This window comes from Ursus americanus, chromosome 3 (genome assembly GCF_024610735.1).
Source record: "Ursus americanus isolate L20-20 chromosome 3, mUrsAme1.1.p, whole genome shotgun sequence".
NCBI classification, from domain to species: domain Eukaryota; kingdom Metazoa; phylum Chordata; class Mammalia; order Carnivora; family Ursidae; genus Ursus; species Ursus americanus.
The window spans coordinates 61,528,222-61,547,713 of record NC_142129.1 but is presented as its reverse complement, the minus strand read 5'-3'; the positions used below and the strand labels follow the sequence as shown (position 1 = coordinate 61,547,713).

General features: G+C 31.9%; 1 protein-coding gene across 14 annotated transcripts in view; it reads left to right on the top strand.

Moving 5' to 3' along the window:
- The window catches only part of PHF14 (PHD finger protein 14), a 233,701-nt gene that overhangs the window by 139,505 nt on the left and 74,704 nt on the right, over positions 1-19,492 (top strand). For 7 of the 14 annotated variants that reach the window (XR_015723980.1, XM_087861035.1, XM_045793151.2 and 4 more), the window contains 2 exons: positions 10,269-10,298; positions 11,022-11,139. Coding sequence is in view for 13 of the 14 variants with exons in the window: in XM_087861035.1 (XP_087717161.1) it covers positions 10,269-10,298; positions 11,022-11,139 (148 nt within the window). In the remaining variant the exon portion in view is untranslated. Of the gene's footprint in view, positions 1-2,253; positions 5,497-6,974; positions 7,000-10,268; positions 10,299-11,021; positions 11,140-12,012; positions 18,856-19,492 lie in introns of those variants that run through there. The other 7 variants (XM_087861036.1, XM_087861033.1, XM_045793154.2 and 4 more) reach the window with 6 other exon arrangements.

The window sequence follows — 19,492 nt, the reverse complement described above, 5'->3', positions numbered from 1 at the left end:
TATATAAATTATGTATTAAAATATAAATTTTTCCCTTCCAGTAAATACTTATACTGTTTGATAAATCTGCTCTGCATATTAGTTGCTGAGATTTACTGAGTGCTTTTTATGGGCCAGTGTGCTAGTGATTTACATATTTTATCTCATATAATCCCAGGAAATAGATACAGATTTTATCCTTATTTTATGGGTGAGGGAACTGAGAAGAATTACTTGTCCAAGATCAAACAACTAGAAAGTGGAGGAATTAGGGTTTGAGTCTAGATAGTCTTGACTATGTGGCCTATGCTCTTAGGTATACAGCCTCTCGACTACACTGCGTTAGCATATTTGACTTTGTTGGGTCAGAAGAAGTAAATGCTTCTTGGCAGGCAATTCCAACTATACAAGATACAGACTACTGGTGCATGCATCAGGGAAGCCCTTTGAAAATACTTAATTCCTTTTCTCTACAGTAATTTGTAAGTAAGCTTACTAGATACATATGGAATAAATGCAAAGCCACAACTTGATCTCTGATGTAAAAGACCACAGAGTCTTTTGTCCTAGGAAGATAGTAGCCAAAACAAGTCACACTTCTTATTCTGGCTTTAAGGGAGATTTGGAATATTAACTGAAATTTTAGGATAGAGGAATATTAGCAATAGCTTTTTAGTTTTTTTCAAAGTTGGGAGTTCAACTTAGATTTAATTGGGGTTTAAAGCAGATTTCCATGATATCTAATGTTTCTATGTTCAAATTCCTTTTAAAGTTAAATACAGATCTTTTGGGTTGTCTGCTAGTCTCCAGCATTTGTGCATGTAATTAAGATTTAATTATACTTCTGTGGTAAATGGTGTGGTTGCTTCCTCTTGCATTATGCTTATGTAGTAGTTCTTAAGTTGTAGTCAAAGCACTTCTCAGAATATCACATTCAGATTGTGCTTAAAGCTCTTAGAGACTGAAGCACTGAGAAAAGTTAGCATATATGACTGTTTGACACAAGGGAATTCAGCTTTCCCTATGTCCTTGTTATTTGACAAGGGAAATTCAGCTCTTTCTGTTTATTTCTCATATGTCGATAAGTGCATTTCTCTGAAAACTGTGTTTCACATTATATTCTTTTTTTTCTTGTACAGTTTTGTTTTTGCTTTCTTTGGAAATTATTCAGCTTGGTGTGGTCGCTCTTCTCAGTAGTGCTGTATTTGTCTGTGATTGTGCCACTTTTCACTTTCTTTTTCTCAGTGGAACTTAGAAGCATTAAACACATCTTTCTAGTAGTTAAATATTAAAATGAAGTTTCTCTATGATCTGTGACTACTTTGACAATTTCACGTCATCTACATAGGTATAACTATCTGAAGGAAATAAATAAATTTCTATGTTTACCACAGTAAAAAAAAAAAAAAAAGTTCTTCTAGTCACTGAGCACCTAACATTTCTCCTCTGAAAATAAAGGCATGAAGGTAGCAAATGAATACATGTTGTTAGTGAAATAAATACAAGAAATACCAGAAAATAGTTTTTAGAAATAAATGCAAGTGAATGAGTTTTGAAAATTTGGCTAAAAATTAGTACATTCATAATCTATCAGGCCTTCACAGTGAGGTATAGTCTCTGCCATTGCTGTTGCACAGTCCACTAAAATAGCTAGTTCGGGATATACTTCTCACAATTGTAGCCAAACATTTCTAGTATAGTCCTTAACAAAGGAAGGCAGTGTAGGCACAGGGGATAAGAATCATTTGAAAATGTCCCCCCTCAGACTGTATAGTTGAGCAGAACCAGCCCTGTAACATGGTGATTAGGTGTGCTTGTTTTCAGCACAGTTGCATTCAGTGTATGCCTTCAGCATAGTTTCTCAAACATTGTTAAATTGCCATAGCTGAAGAAAAAAGAGCAAACTGCTATTTTTTGAAACATTTATTGATCAAATACATGTTTGCTTATGTAAATATAAACCCTCCAATATTTTTATATTTTCTTTTTGTTTTAGTGAGATAGATTTATTTTGACAACTAAAACTAATAACAACAATACTAATAATACAAGAGGAGGCAACTCGATGTTTCAAAGGATAAAATGATTCCATTTTAACCAGTAAGAACTTTATACAAGATCATGGCATTTAGGTTTAGGGTATCTATCTCTTTGGACCAAATCATATGTTATTTGAATCTACTGTGGTATTGTTAGTATGTTTCATAAGACATAGTACAGAGCTGCTATGATCTTTAAATGTTAATGTTCTTTTCTTATCACTTTACTGTGTAGATACCCTTCATGAGACCCAACTCTGCCACAGCTCATCCTCGGAGGCAATCCTGGAAACCTCTTTTATAAGTGTGATTTTTAAAATGTGGATAACACTCTCAATAGAGTACATAAAGTAAAGGAGAACAGCTATCTTGTCCTTCCCATAAGCTTATCACTGCAAAAAGTTGCCTTTGCTTGTCAGGTTTGGATAGAATGTAATTGATTGGTTTGTTGCTTGGACTGACAAGGCAGTTAATTTACCTGTGTGGATTTTTTCCAATTTTTTTCTTATACTTTTTTTTTTCCTTGCACTAATCAGAAACATTTGATATGTGCATTGTTGAAAAATAGTAGATAATGTCTTGTCAGAATTGTCCTATTAAGTAATGTCTTTCCCTCTTGCTTCTTTGGCAAATGATGATATACAGTGTTTGGACTTTCTGAAGAGTTATGGAAGCCTGTGGGACTTAAATGCAATGTGCTACTCACTGTTGTTGTTGAACAATACCAGTAACAAACAAGAAAGACAATGCATTCCATTAGTCTGCTATTCTATTTCATCCAATTTAAAACATATATTCATATGTGAAATGTTACTTTGGGAAACAACTATAGACTCTTATATTAAAGGTTCTCTCTATTTATAATATTCATCAAAAGTGAAAGACTTGTAAAGCATATGCCATTCTAGTTTTGGCTCATTAGTCCTAGTGTGAAAGCACTAATGTTATTAGCATGAAACTTTTACAACTTCAGATTTTAAGCTCATTAGTAAAATATTTGTGTTGATCTCTAGATATTTTTAAGTAATACCCAAATTTATTCAGTCTTTATTAATTTAATATGAACTTTCTGTGTTCAATATAATTTTATTTTTCCTGACCTTAAATATGAGGTTATGAAATAAGGAGGGAGATACAATGCTTAATGACTATACAACCTGCCAGCTGAAAGATCTTCATCAACATCTATATTTTTCCAGAGATTTACAGAATTAAAATTTGATCTTCAAGTTTTAATGATCCAGTTTTAAATCAACGACAGAAATATGTTGAATATTCCATCACTCCATGTTGAACTGATTTAGAAGAGACTCATGGCTGAAATTGAAATGTACATTTACATGTAATTGTTAACATGTCTCTTGGAATTTCCTGATTTATAAATGTGGTTTGGACATCTTTCAGGTATAGTGGCAATTGAAAATAGTTTAAACTTTAGGAATAGAGTAGGCAATGTTCTAGATAATCAAAAGCAAGTGTAAGTTTAAAGTTGCTGTATGCTAGTAATCTATAGTTACAGTAAGGAACCATATTATTGGATAAGATGTTTAATAAAAGTAATATGTATATGAAATATGTATAAACTGACATTATTAACTTATCAAAAGATCTTTTAACATTGGAGGAAAAATATTAATAGACTGTAGCAAAACCAGTAGGCATTTTTTTTTTTCTGGAATAAGGAAGGATTCATTATCTCTACATAAGCTTAAGAGAAAGTTGATAATTATTACTATTGCTTAATTGCAACTGATTATAAAAAAATGACAGATTGCTATTTCCTTAAAAGAATATGCTAATACTCCTGGCCCTCCTTTGATATATGGTGAGAAATTACTAGTGGTCATTTTATTTTAGATTTTGTGAAAAATCATTAAGCCTGTGGTTTTGGTGTCACTATTAATCAAAATCCTTTCCACCTTGGTTCTAATTAGAATACTACATTATCATCATTCTCTATCTTACAGCCTTCAGTGGTAGATATGCTATTCCATATTTGGTGCTAACCCTAAAATCTTTGTCACACATCACAAATACAAATCTCATAATTCATAAGATCATTGGTCCTGCAAACAGGTATTCAGAGTAGAGAACTTTTAAAGGAAGTAGAATAAAACATTTTCTCCTAATAATCTCTTAAGTGCTCTCATATTTCCACAGTATAAAATTAACTCTCTTCCATAATCGGTCCAATTGCTATTTAAAGGAGTTATTAATGTGTACTTAAGAAAATATGCACTAACTGATGCGTATTTCACAGATGTGTAAAATCTGCAGGACAGGTAAATGATGGCTATTTCTAACAAGGTAGGGAAAGGAAAACACTAAAATATCAGGAAGGTAATTAAATGACTCAGAAATATAGGAAGAATGACATAGTATTATCTAGTGGTGGTTCTCAAACTTCATAGTGCATCAGAATCATAGGAAGGATTTGTTAAAACACAGATTGTTGTGCTATTTCACCTCCTTATTGTCCTCTTCCCCACCTTACCCCCTCCTGTCTCCCTACAGTTTCTGATTCAGTAGGTCTGGGATGAGGCTTGAAAATTTGCATTTTTAACAAGTTCCTTAGTGATATTGCTGGCCAAGGACCACCACTTTAAGAACCATTTGTATATAATAGTTTTTAAAAGAATCATTGTGTTGTGGTTGACGTTGATTGATTGAAGATGGAGTTAATGTCCTTAAAAGAGCCCTTACATTTTCAAAAATAATTGTTTCTAGATAAGTTTGTAGGAGTTACATCTAAAACACATACAGTGTCTTTATTTTTATAAATTCATTTGAACAATTTCTTTTTTTACTTTTTAAGTTTTTAATTTTTAATTTTTACTATTATGGGGACAGCACTATTTTACATAATAGAAATTAGTCAAAAAACATTGCCTTTGTCCATAATTCACTAATTCCTTTGCTAAAAAAAAGATTGGAAATTAGGGTTATGTTTGAACATGAAAAGGTTAGCCTTACCCTTTATCCATCTTAAGTTTAGAGATGGTATTTATGTAGCACTTATATACCATCATTATTCATGTATTTCTTGATGTTTATCTGATTTTACATTTATGGCATTAAAGATTTATGGCATAAAATAAATAATAATCATTTATTATCATTATCCTATTTCCTTGTTTATACATCTTATCACTTAATGAGACCACTGTTTTTAAACAATGTTTCTTATTCGACAAAACTTACCACTGTTTTACTTGATTCACAGTATGGGAATATTTTATGAATATTTCACCAAAATCTGTTCAAGGAGTTGTAGAAGGACTTTCTACAGCAGAGTGGAATGTAATGTTCAAAAAAAATTTTTTTTATTTTCTAAGATTATTTTTGACAATCGAAACTTGTTTAAGAGACTCAGCTTTAGGGTTGCATGCATATGGAGATAGGTTTTTTTCCTACTTGTTTGAGTCAGCACTTTGTAAATTTACATAAGGATTGTGATTAAAAATATTTCTGAGGTGGACGTGGTTTGCAAATACTTTCTTTGTAAAAACATAGGCCTCTTTCTCCCAGTGCTCACTCTAAGACTTTCTGCAGGCCTGCTGATAAGATTCACTGCTGTTCAGGTACATAAGATATAATGAAATTGGATGTTCATTCTGGGCTTTGTAAGTAAAATGAGATTGACCCCCCAGCTATTATCTCATTTATCTGATTTACATTGTAAAATCAGGATCTACACTATTGATTAGAGCATAATTAGTTAATTATGAACAGGGAAATACAAAGTTATGTGGGGCTTGAGCACAGGAGGTTGTACTGCTGAAAAATTTCCAAGGGCATGAGCAGATGGAGATCAGTTTATTAAAGGACAGAGCAGACGTGTTTCAGGTATGGAAATGTCTAATCATTCTCTCGTGCTGTGAGGAGGTACTTGACCTTAATTGTGTATTTTTATATGAATTCTTTTTGTTTCATGTTTTGTCTTTCTTATCACCCATTCATTCATTATTGCCTGTGATAAAAATAGAGGTCTACAGTGGCATTGAGGAAAATATGTTGAAGATCTCCACATTAGTCTTCTATTTGTAAAATATGATATAAAGTACATTTTCTAATTATTTTGTTTAGAAAATGGTCATTTAGGTGGTTTGTACTAAAACTGTAAAATATAAGGAATAAAATGTCCTTATTGATATAAAATGTTATTCTGATATTGGTAGAATGCAGAATTTTGTTCAAGCTTGTATTATCTTAAAAGGGATTTAACTCATGGGCCACAATCCTGCATTTTCTCCATCTGTTAAAATGAGTAATTGAAATAATTGGCCAATATTCAACAAAAGAATCTATCACTACTGTTAATAGATTTGTGCAGGTGTTTTAAGCTGCTAGTGAGATTTTATTTAAGTAATGTTAACATTAAAGATCATTTCTTTTGGTTTTTCTCATATAGAAGTTTTACAAAGAAATCATGAAAAAGTAAGGAAACCCATCAGTTCTCTCAGTATTTAGTCTGTTTTCTTTTTGAGTGAACAGATGTAATGGTATATATTTTCAATCAGTATTTTACTATATATAGACATGGATCTAAATAAAATGTTCCTTGACATAAAAAATAGCTGTCATTATGGATCGACTTGATCACAAAAAATGTACATCCCTTTTCAAGTCTCATGTTATGGATTTCTCTTCTTCTGAAGTTTAGCTTATCATCTGGCTACAAGTTATAGGCATAGGAGGTGCACTTTTAATTGTGTTAGTTTAAAAATAGTGATTTAGTATATTCTAATGAAATTATCAATTGGAAATTAAGAGGGTTAAAGAAATCCTTTGGAATACTGGCTTTAGCCTTTCTCTTGGTACAGGCAGAAATAAAATAAATCAGTTGTTTCTTTTTACTTGTATTCATATTTTCAGTAATCAGGTAAACCAAGGACTGCTTGTTGTATGGATCTTAGGACATGAACATAAGTCATTTTCTTCCTCTTCTTTGTCTAGGGTGCTATACTTAACCATATGCTAAGTAAGTATTTTAAATACATATTTATTTGGTCACTGCATTTTGTCAAATCATTGTGTAAAAGACCACATATATATAGCTGCTTTATTATTTATATCTGTATCCTTTATGAATCTGATACCTAGAAGTTGTATTTAGTAATAATCTAATTAAACAATCAGGTTTCCTTTCATCTTATAAATGGGATTCATTTTATCTCATTAAAACTATAATTTTAGAATGCCCTATAGTGTTAATGTGTAAACAATATTACAATGTTTAAAGGATACTTCTTTAACCATCCAATTTGTATTTTATTTTAAAAAAATCATAGTGTTTCTTTATAGGTTAGTTTAATATTCTTTTTAAATATTTTAAGATACTGCCTTTCTACTTAGTATATGTGCTGTTGGTATATATATATATATATCTTTTTTATTTTTTACATAGACACTTGTGTTCTTTAATAAAATATGTTGTGTTATATCACTATACTTTTGTGGGTCAATAACTGCTCTTGGAAAAGATTTAAAACATTGTATTCACTATTTTTTGATTAATTAAATATGTATATATTATGTGCTGCAGTTATGTGTTTCCAGCTATGTGTACGAAATAGAAGTAGAGACCATAAATAATAATTTGATCAATAACTACTTCAATTTTATTTCACCTTTTAGGTAGCAGAATGATCGCAGACCCTTAGGAGTTTCTGATTTTCAATTTTTAAAAAAGATCTAAATTTGTAACATAGCGAGAATTTATTGGCTGACAAAATTTGCTAAAGTTTCCAAAGTGGGGCGTGTGTGTGTGTGTGTGTGTGTGAGTGAAATAAGTAATCCACTATTTTTACCATCTACATTGTTCTTTGGTTTCTAGGATTCTTGATGGTATCTCTTGCATTTATCTATGATGTATTAATTCTTACAAATTCTGTTGGAGTTTACTTGTATCATTCAGGATATTTTTGTACCAGCACATAAAGCTATGGATGTCCTCAATATTCTAATGTAGAAATGACCGTATTTTTTCCACATGGAAATAAGTTTAGTCATTTGTAGAAAGAGCTTTAATTTGCATATTTATTAACGAAGATATTGATTTCAAGATTGATTTATTTCTCTTTGTGTTTTTCCTCTCCTGGATTTTGACAGTTCCTAAGTATATTAACTACTCTTTTTTGTTATTTAGTCTTGCAATTGCCGTTTTTATTTACTGGTGAGTGAGCTATAACTTGAGAGAACTCTCATATCACCCCCTAATTCTGACAAGCAAATTGTCTTTCCTCTGAGACCCATTACAAATACATTAGAGTTCCATATGGAAACTAAGTCATTCTAAAAGGTATTACTAATGAAGTAGTCAGTAAGGATTATGTTATTTCCAAATGGCATATACTTCCAACATTATCATCTGACAAATCTAGCATATGAAACCTTTCTTTTCCCTATGCGTGTATTCTTAGGCTGGTAACTTGATTTTACAATAAATTGAAATCTGGTACAAACTGGAACTATATCTAAGTGTAGCAAACTTGTTCTTAAATTTATTAGCTGGAAATACATAGATATAACAACAAGAATTACCTGCATAGATGAAGGTGAAAAATAATAAATTTAAATTTATGTTTATATATTCACCATGGTGTTTGACGTGAGTTATACACTACAAATCATAATTTCAAGTTATTATGGCACAGTTTTAAAGTAAATATGCAATAATTAGGTTGTAATTTGATATAAACTAGGAAAACATTAATGCCATAACTCTTCACCTATCAAGAGCCCAGATTATTGGCAATCTGAATTCTGAGGAACGTTGCCCAAAAACCTGAAATGAAGCAAAAAGGACTATATAGTTAACCAAAATTTAGTCCATGTACTTAACTCAGTAGAAGTTCTCGTTTTCATGTCTTTTAACTGTCCGTTTGCATAGTTTTACTAAGGTTAAAGATCTGTTTTCTAAACCTACAACAAATTATTGTTAGGGAAATGCTTAGACAAATAGAGTCACAATATCAGAAAGCAGTAACCGATAATTTTCAAGCAAGTGAGAACCCTGATAACCTATGAAAGTTGAATACGAGAATTCAAACAGAACAGCAGATGGATAGTACTCAAACACAAAAGGCTGGCATGCTGTTTGACACATAGCAGCATGTGTTCCTTGTATTCATGACCCTGAGATGACAAAATAAAGTAAATTATATTTAATGTATTTTCTTGATGAAGCAAAGAATGGATTCTTTTTAAATTTCCCATCAAAGGTGATTGAAATACTAGTTTTCATGCTTGAAGGAATATGCACTCAGCTGTCTGGAAGTCTCAACCTTCTCATAAATTCAGAAGTGCTCATATTCTGAAGCTTCTGTAACTATATGTAATGTAATTCAAGTTTTAACTATTGAAAGGTAAATAAGTTGACAAGAAAGAACATAAAATTGGGTGGGCTTGTCATTTAGTCTCTTTATGTTACATCTGAAGTTAGCTATATATTATCTGTTATTTTTTCTTAATGCCAGAACAACAGGTATATGAATATTTTGACTGCTTTTAAATATATTTTGGTTTATTTATAATATATTGGCATAGTAAATAAAGTGCTGTTATTCCTATTTTTCATGTAGCTAGAATTATCATGATAGACCATTTTATTCAAGTCTGTGTCTTGAGTCTAAAAAAAGATTTTTGGAAAAGTGCATAAGTTTATTTGGTTCATAAGAAAGTTGTGGAGGAAGAAATGCATAAACTTATGACATACTCTGTTTTAAACTTCTTTATAACTGCATAACTTAGCTAAGTTGCTAACTTTCTAAAACTCTTGATTTCCAAAATGGGTCTTTGGACGTTTGGATTTTGTAGCATGATTTGAAGTTTTTACATAATTGTAGATTTATAGTCCCCTTTGTGATGGTTTTTGAAAATCAATCATTTTTCTTTGTGTGTGGTTTATAACATTAGTTTCTTCCGCCTTGTTTCTAATAAAGGTTACTGAATAGTGATTTTGTATTTTCTTCAAGTAATACATGTATTATAAAATTTTCTCTTGGTTTCATAGTTGTGGATTTCTCAATGTTTTAAATCAGTAAGAGAAAATATATAAAGAGAATCTGACAGATTGAAGAAAAGTATTTTAACTTAAAAGAGCACAAAGATAATGAGGATATAATCCTTTCTATAAGATGTATACATCTTTGTTATTTGTTGTTAAATTTTGGTATTGTTATTCCAACTGATGCAAATTTTTTTTTTTACAAAAACAATGAAATAATGCAGATCTTTCTTCATTGTCAGCAGGATGAGATTGTCTGAAACGAAGAATAGGTATGATAGTTTTCTTAGATTTTGTACATCATAGGTGGCAAAGACACTATCAGAATATTTGTTAATAAGCTTTAAGGTGTACTAGGAGGTACTTTGAAAAACCAAATGCACTGAGAGAAGGTGACAGGTAAATTTTGAGAATATTTGTATTTGAGAAAATAATAGCAAATTCTTAGGATGGTTTTTATTTGCTAGATTGCGTTAGCATGCTGTAAACATTAGAAAGTGTATTTACAATCTACCTTAACTTGGAGAAAGAGTGATAAGGTATAAATTGTATAGGATTGATTACAGCTTAAGTTTTTTTAAGTAATCACAATGTATTAGATTGAATTCATAATCTAGAATTATATAGATCTTACACTAAGTGTTTTTAAGTTAATGGGTTAATGATTAATTCTTGAAGTTCAAAACTGAAATTGTTGTTTTTGTTAGTTTTGAACACATTTGGCTATACACATACATTCATTCATATGCTCTTAACACTTCTATCAAAGTGTTCTGAATGATATTTACTTTGTTAATTTTATAGTTGTATTTTGTTTTTTCCTAAAACATTTATTTCAGGTTTAGATTGTCTTTGTCATAGACATTAATTTAATAATTTTGTGAACTGAGCATAGAATTAACCATGTTAAAATGTATAGTAGTTTGTCATTTGTCTTTGAAAAAGACAATTTTTTTATATTATTTAGATATAGCATGAATCTGTTTACCCTGCAGGTGTGATGAATGCAGACTGTGCTACCATTTTGGCTGTTTGGATCCTCCTTTGAAAAAGTCTCCTAAACAAACAGGCTATGGATGGATATGTCAGGAGTGTGATTCTTCATCTTCTAAGGTAAGGAGAAAAAAAGTCCATAAGAAGAAGTGTTTTATTTCATTTTGATAGCCATATTATACCATCATCTTCCTAACTTTAAAAATAATTATAATTGTGAACGACCAACATTTTAATCTAATGTACTGCAAGAATATTTTGTGATGGTGATTTTATTGCCTTTAAAATAAGGAATAAACAGCTCTACTAAATTATAGTAGTTTCTTCTGAAATATTTTAGCTGTTTTGTATATTTTCTATATTAATGTAACATATTAAATAATGTTCAATTCGCCAAAGAAAGTCACCCTGTACTAATTTACCACATGTAAGGAATGGCAGGGAAATTCTGCCTTGGGTCATAAGAAATTTGTTTCGACAAATATATATTAACATATATAAATGTGAGTCAACAGAATAACCAATAAAATCCTATTTTATTTTGTAGATAACTAAGTATATTGTAAATGTTTTATAAAATCTGTTCTTTGAGATCTAAGTGAAATAAGTCAGAGAAAGACAAATACCATGATTTCACTCATGTGGAATTAGAGAAACAAAATATGGATATAGGGGAGGATAAAGGAGAAGTTTATTCTTGAGAAAACTAGTTTTTATATCCTGAAGTTTATTTTTGATACTTATTTAGTTAAGTAAAAAGGATAATAAGGTTGTTTGATATTTTATCTCCAAAAATTACTGAAATTGTATCTTTTGAAAGCAGTATTATAACCTTAAATTGTAGTGATCTACAGTTTAAAATTATTGTTTCTTTAAAGTCTGTGAATACTTAGACTCCTGATACTTTAACTCATTTGACAAAAATATTGAATGTATTTGAACTAAGACATTCTGGTCAGCTGTAGGTTAATCACATTGTTCTTCCTTAAATAGACAGTGGAAATCAGCTATCGGAATATGGACATGAAGCCATCTTTCTTAAATGCCATTTAAATGCATTTGTCTGTCCTAGAGTTAATTAAAATTGATACTGAATTCCTTTCTGATTGTGGAAATCAAATTGTGTGTGTGTGTGTGTGTGTGTGTGTATGTGTATATGTTTGGCCAAATTGTTGCCTTTAGATTCTGAGTCTAATTTTGAATGTTCAAGAACCTTGATAATGGCTACAGAGAATGGTATGTGCATTGAGTCTAGTAAGTCATTAATGAATGATCCGTTTTTAATTTGAGAACCTCCAAAGGATAGAAATTCACTGTTTTCAGAACATACCAAAATCATGAAGCATAACAGATATCTGTATAAATGTTTGCTGTTTTACCTTTTAATAAAGTATAAGCTCTAATAAAAAAACAAAAACAAAAAAACCCAAAATACTTATTTTTTAACTTAAAAAAATTACCTAGGTTACTACAGAGGCCATTTGTAAAAATGTATTCGTGAAAAAATGCAGAAGAACATTTGGTTATAGAAAAAAACCTATTTAAAGCATTCTTTAAATAACCAACTTTATTACAAAGTTTACATATTTGTATAATGATTATTAAAATAGAAAATAATGTGCATTTTATTTAATAACTAAGCATTTTTGCCCAAGATTTTAGACTATACAATATTAAAAATTATTTTCCAGGAATTTTATTAAGACCTAGATTTAAGAGGGAGCATATTTAATAGCAAAAGTTTATGATTAAAAAAATGCTTTACAGAAATTATATTTAAAAATGAAAAAAATAGTGTTTGTACTATAGATTTTAGAGAGTTGTCTTATGGGACTCTTTGTGGTATAATATGATTTTTCTAATACATTTTTTGTGAGGGGTTTCCTCCAACTCTCAACAAGCAAATTAGGAAAGCATCTTTTAAGGGATTTATTGCCCTTTATAAATACACTTTTCTGTATATATTCTTTTGAAAAGATTCTGTACTACTATAAATGTGTACCATTTATTCGGTGCTTAAAGAATGGCTTTAAGGTATATAGTAATTTCATTAATGAATACTGAAAAGGAAAGGGGGCCTATTTCACATATGTTAGGAGTATATTATACATTTTGTCATGCACTTAGGATGCCAGTAGCCAATGAGAAAGATAAGGCATTTTTATTTTTGTTTTTGTTTTTCCCTCTTAATGAGACAGTAGGTCTTTGGACTTTTATGGAAATCCATTAGAAAGGCACATTGTAGGAAAACTTGCATCGTATTTCCTGTTTTCTGACCTTTGATTGAATACCAAATATAAACAACCAACTTGGTCAAAATTTCATCCAATTATGGTATTTAATCTTTGGAATGTTGCAGCATCTTACTGTAAGATTTACAGCAGTGAAGTGGATTTTGTATTTTTATCACACCAACATGACTATACTTATACTTTTTTCCGATAAAAAAATTAAATTTAATGTAGTAGTTAAACTGGAAACTTAATTTATTCCCTTGAATATTTGTGTTGCATCCATTCTGTTTTGTTTACTTTTGAAGACTTCCATTCTTGACCAGCAGGTAGTAGATTTCTGTTTACATTTTCCTTTGAAAGATGTTTGCCGTCCCAAGAAGAAAGCACTGACAGATAATGTCATGCTTTATAATTCAGTGAATTGCTGCAGAAGCTATTTTAAATTAAGAAATAAGTATATTATTAATATCTGAGTCAAAATCAGTATCATCTTAGGGCCTAAAAGAATACCACATTGGAAGTTAATATACTTTACTTGTCCTTCATTTTCTTCTATTAAGATTTGGTGGAGTGTTATTTGTTAGATAATACTGGGTATATTTGCCATATTCATATAGTTTAATGAAAAGTAAAGTAGAAATAGTTATTGCCAGGAGAAGGAAAGTGAATCAGTTGCTAATAAATTTAGGTGGGGGAGGTGAATGTGTGAAATTGGGACAGCCATAAAATATATATCCAACTTCCTTTCTCTGTGGTAGTCAGGATTATTAAGTCCAAGAAGTCTTAACTTTTATTATGAAAAATCGACTCCCAAATAAGAAATTATTTATTTTGCTTAGAATTTTAGACAAACTACAATGTGAGGGTGTATAGCTGAATATGTGCTTGAAAACGCATTGCACTTTAAATATTAATTTAACTGTTAATAGTCTCTCCAAATTTTGTGTAGGAGGGGAAACTCTAAAATATCGCCATGTTATTCTCAGCAGCATAATACATTTATACATGTCTTTGTCTTTCAAGTAATAGGTTTATTGCGTGGGTTTTATGAGGGCAAAAATCTGTCACAAATCGTGCTTATTACTTTTTTGGAAATTCTACTAAAATCTAAGAAGATTCATCATACCATAATCCATAATTTAAAGTTTCAGTACATGATAAAATAACACCTAAGTGTAGTTGCTTTTAATACTGATTTAATAACAATTTACCTAAAAGTAGGATATTTTTTTTAATTGAGAAATAATTGACATATAACATATTAGTTTGGGGTAGGATAACATAATCATTCAATATTTGTATATAGAATGACTTTTTATTCTATCCAAACCCATGAAGTATGGCATGATAAAGCTTTCTCTGCCTTATCAACCCATTATAAACCTAGTTAGTTCACTTTAGGTTTCATGAAAAATTATTGCACGGACATAGATACATACATATACATGTGCACACATGGAAACACAAATTTACACACATACAAACACATGGAAAAACACATGCACAAAAAATATCTTCTCCCATAAGCTATGCTTCAAAGACATTTGACTAAAGCAGCAGCTATCTAGTCAGTGTATTATGTTTATGTTCAGTGGAGCAAGTTCATTGCTACTTATCACCATGCATTAGTGTTTTTCTTTCTGCTCTTTACTGTGTTGTGATAATAGTATTGTTAATGAGTGCTATATGCCCGGAAAATCAATTCATTTTATTCTTTTTGTTTTGTTTTGTTGTTTTATTAACATATAATGTATTATTTGTTTCAGGGGCACAGGTCTATGATTCATTAGTCTTACGCAATTCACAGCACTCACCATAGCACATATCCTCCCCAATGTCCACTACCCAGCCACCCCATCCCTCCCACCCCCCTCCACTCTAGCAACCCTCAGTTTGTTTCCTGAGATTAAGAGTCTCTTATGGTTTGTCTCCCTCTCTGGTTTTGTTTCGTTTTTTCCTCTCTTCCCCTATGATCTTCTGCCTTCTTTCTTAAATTCCACGTATCAGTGAGATCATATGATAATTGTCTTTCTCTGATTAACTTATTTCGCTTAGCATAATACCCTCTAGTTCCATCCATGTTGTTGCAAATGGCAAGATTTCATTTTTTTAATGGCTGAGTAGTATTCCATTGTATATATATACCACATCTTCTTTATCAATTCATCTGTCAGTGGACATCTAGACTCTTTCCATAGTTTGGCTATTGTGGACATTGCTGCTATAAACATTGGGGTGCACGTGCCCCTTTAGATCACTACATTTGTATCTTTAGGGTAAATACCCCGTAGAGCAATTGCTGGGTCATTGGGTAGCTCTATTTTCAACTTTTTGAGGAACCTCCATACTGTTTTCCAGAGTGGCTGCACCAGCTTGCATTCCCACCAACAGTGTAGGAGGGTTCTCCTTTCTCCACATCCTTACCAACATCTGTGATTTCCTGACTTGTTAATTTTAGCCATTCTGACTGGGGTGAGGTGGTATCTCATTGTGGTTTTGATTTGTATTTCTCTGATGCCGAGTGATGTTGAACACTTTTTCACGTGTTTTTTGGCCATTTGTATGACTTATTTTAGAGAAATGTCTGTTCATGTCTTCTGCCCATTTCTTGATTGGATTATTCTTTGGGTGTTGAGTTTGATGAGTTCTTTATAGATTTTTGGATACTTGCCCTTTATCTGATATGTCATTTGCAATTATCTTCTCCCATTCTGTTGGTTGTCTTGGTTTTGTTGACTGTGTTCTTTGCTGTGCAAAAGCTTTTTATCTTGATGAAGTCCCAATAGTTCATTTTTGTCCTTGCTTCCCTTGCCTTTCATGATGTGTCTACGAAGAAGTTTACTGCAGCTGAGGTCGAAGAGGTTGCTTACCTGTGTTCCCAAGGATTTTGATGGATTCCTGTATCACATTTAGATCTTTCATCCATTTTGAGTCTATTTTTGTGTGTGGTGTAAGGAAATGGTCCAGTTTCATTCTTCTGCATGTGGTTGTCCAGTTTTCCCAACACCTTCTTCTTTCCATTGGACATTGTTTTCTGCTTTGTCAAAGATTAGTTGACCATAGAGTTGAGGGTCCATTTCTGGGCTCTCTATTCTGTTCCATTGATCTATGTGTGTGTTTTTGTGCCAGTACCTTACTGTCTGGATGATTACAGCTTTGTAATAGAGCTTGAAGTGCGAAACTGTGATGCCACCAGCTTTGATTTTCTTTTTCAACATTCCTCTGGCTATTCGGGGTCTTTTCTGGTTCCATACATAATTTTAGGATTATTTGTTCCATTTCTGTGAAAAAAGTTGATGGTATTTTGATAGGGATTGCATTAAATTTGTAGGTTGCTCTAGGTAGCATAGACTTTTTCACAGTATTTGTTCTTCCAATCCATGAGCATGGAACATTTTCCCATTTCTTTTTGTCTTCCTCAATTTCTTTCATGAGTATTCTATAGTTATCTGAGTACAGATTCTTTGCCTCTTTGGTTAGATGTATTCCTAGGTGTCTTATGGTTTTGGGTGCAATTGTAAATGGGATCAACTCCTTAATTTCTCTTTCTTCTGTCTTGTTGTTGGTGTATAGAAATGCAACTGATTTCTGTGTATTGATTTTATATCCTGCGACTTTGCTGAATTCCTGTATGAGTTCTAGCAATTTTGGGGTGGAGTCTTTTGGGTTTTCCATATAGAGTATCAGGTCGGTCATCTGCAAAGAGTGAGAGTTTGACTTCTTTGATGATTCAGATGCCTTTTATTTCTTTTTGTTGTCTGATTGCTGCAGCTAATTCATTTTATTCTTAATCCTCCTCTTCACCTAGCTCTTATTTTTTCTTCCCTCTCTATTCTGTCTGTTCATGCAGGCCATATAAGTGGAATCATCTTCAAGCCTTTCTAATCCTTGTCCCATATAGAAAATCACTTCCTGACTCCTGTAAAAGTTTTCTTCCTTAAATGTTTCTCCATTTTCTCCATTGGTACTGCCTTGATTCAATGTCTCACTTTTTCCTCATTCTGTCAGTTTCTCCTATTTTGGAAACTATCTAAATAGGTCTGCCATACTCATCTATTTACCCATTGTTTTTACTAGAGGCTTCCAAAATGAAGTGTTTGCACCCTAAGAGATAGACGAGATAACTAATAAAATCAACGTACTTCAATATAACATCCCATTTTAATTTCTATGTCTGTGTTTTATAATGTAAATAATATATTGACCTGAACTGAAACCAAGAGTTGGATGCTTAACCGAGGTGCCCCACATTATTCTTAAATATTTTTTATATGATTAGTCCCCTGATAGAAAACTAATCTCTTGTCACTCTCCAATCCCACCCCATATGGAGACCTATTTTGCTTTCTATACCCTGAAGGTTTTTAGACTGAATTGTTTGGGAGGAGGTGAGAGAGGGAATGAGGGTGGACATTTATATTTTTTACAAGCTCCCTAAATTATTTTAATGAGCAGTCAAGAATAAGAATCTCCGTTTTATGTATATTATGAATTCTTCAGTTATTAAGATTTTAATCTAAATATTAATTTTCAGAACTTTAAAACAAATATACACAATGCCTATAACCCAACTGAAACGTCAACAGACTACTTTAAGATAATGTTGTATACTTACATATATGATACAAGGTAAACTAAATACTGTATTTTTTTAAATATAGGGCACAGTTCACTATTCAGTCTTTTTCTAGAGTATACTTGATATAGATCTCAACAACTTCTATCTGCTAAAACACCCAAAATAAAGATAATTTATTTTTACATGATTAAATGAACATGCATAAATATTTTTTAAAGTGCTTCATCCATGTCATAAAAATTCACAAATGCCACTAAGAATTTAAATGCATATCACATAATTTACAGTGCTTGTGCCAGTTATGATTTTAGCTTTTCATCCTTATTTAAGCTCTGTTTGGTGAAAAGCTATAGAGTATACATGACATGTCATTATCTGACTAATACAAGATGAACTGTCTTAGTATGGAGACCTCCATTTGGCTCATTCTTATTTGATCTAACTAGTGTACTACTCTTTTTGAGCAATAATAAGTTGAATTCATATACATAGAAATGTCATCTACATCCCTATGTAAGATTTTCTGGAACTACAAATGCAATACATGCCTGCTGGGGCAAGTGGGTACTGTTTGATAATCATTTGTATTAGAAATCCCTCGCCTGGGTGGCACAGCAGTTAAGCGTCTGCCTTCGGCTCAGGGCGTGATCCCAGCGTTGTGGGATCGAGCCCCACGTCAGGCTCCTCCGCTATGAGCCTGCTTCTTCCTCTCCCACTCCCCCTGCTTGTGTTCCCTCTCTCACTGGCTGTCTCTATCTCTGTCAAATAAATAAATAAATAAATCTTAAAAAAAAAAAAAAAAAAAGAAATCCCTGAGTAGGGGGGCGCCTGGGTGGCTCAGTCGTTAAACGTCTGCCTTCGGCTCAGGTCATGATCCCAGCGTTCTGGGATCGAGCTGGCATGGGGCTCCCTGCTCGGCGGGAAGCCTGCTTCTCCCTCTCCCACTCCCCCTGCTTGTGTTCCCTCTCTCACTGCCTCTCTCTCTCTGTCAAATAAATAAATAAAATCTTAAAAAAAAAAAAATCCCTGAGTAGGGAAAGGATGATTTTTTTTTTCATCTTTATTTTCTAGTTAACTGCATTAGGCAACTAGAATTCTACAAAGAGTATGCCTGAGTAAAAACTACATATATAAATATGTATTTTCAAATAAAATATTCATTGTGAATTTTGCCCCTTTAAAAACTGAACAAAACAATCTCTCCAAGGAGTATCTTGCCACAATACATATTAAACAAGCACATTTAATTGAACCTGGTAATATTGGATGTCTGAGTTTTTTATATGATGAAAATTTATGAAAAATATAAAATTAAGGGGTGCCTGGCTGCCTCAGTTGGTGGAGCACGCGACTCTTGATTTCGGGGTTGTGAGTTCCATCCCCATGTTGGATGTAGAGATTACTTAAAGTAATCCTTTAACGATTTTTAATTTGAATATATAACTGACCCTTTAAAAAAAAAAGATTTTAAAAATATTTGAACTATTCATTTGACCTCTGCGATTTTATCTAACATTAGGTTAAATTTTAAGTTTCTTGATTTAGCATGGTTGACTGAGAAGTCACTTTCAGGTAAAAATTGTACCATTTAACTGTCTTAATTCAGTATTCTTCTAGCATTTGTATGACAAGCATTAAAGTTTAGAACAGTGCTTCAGGA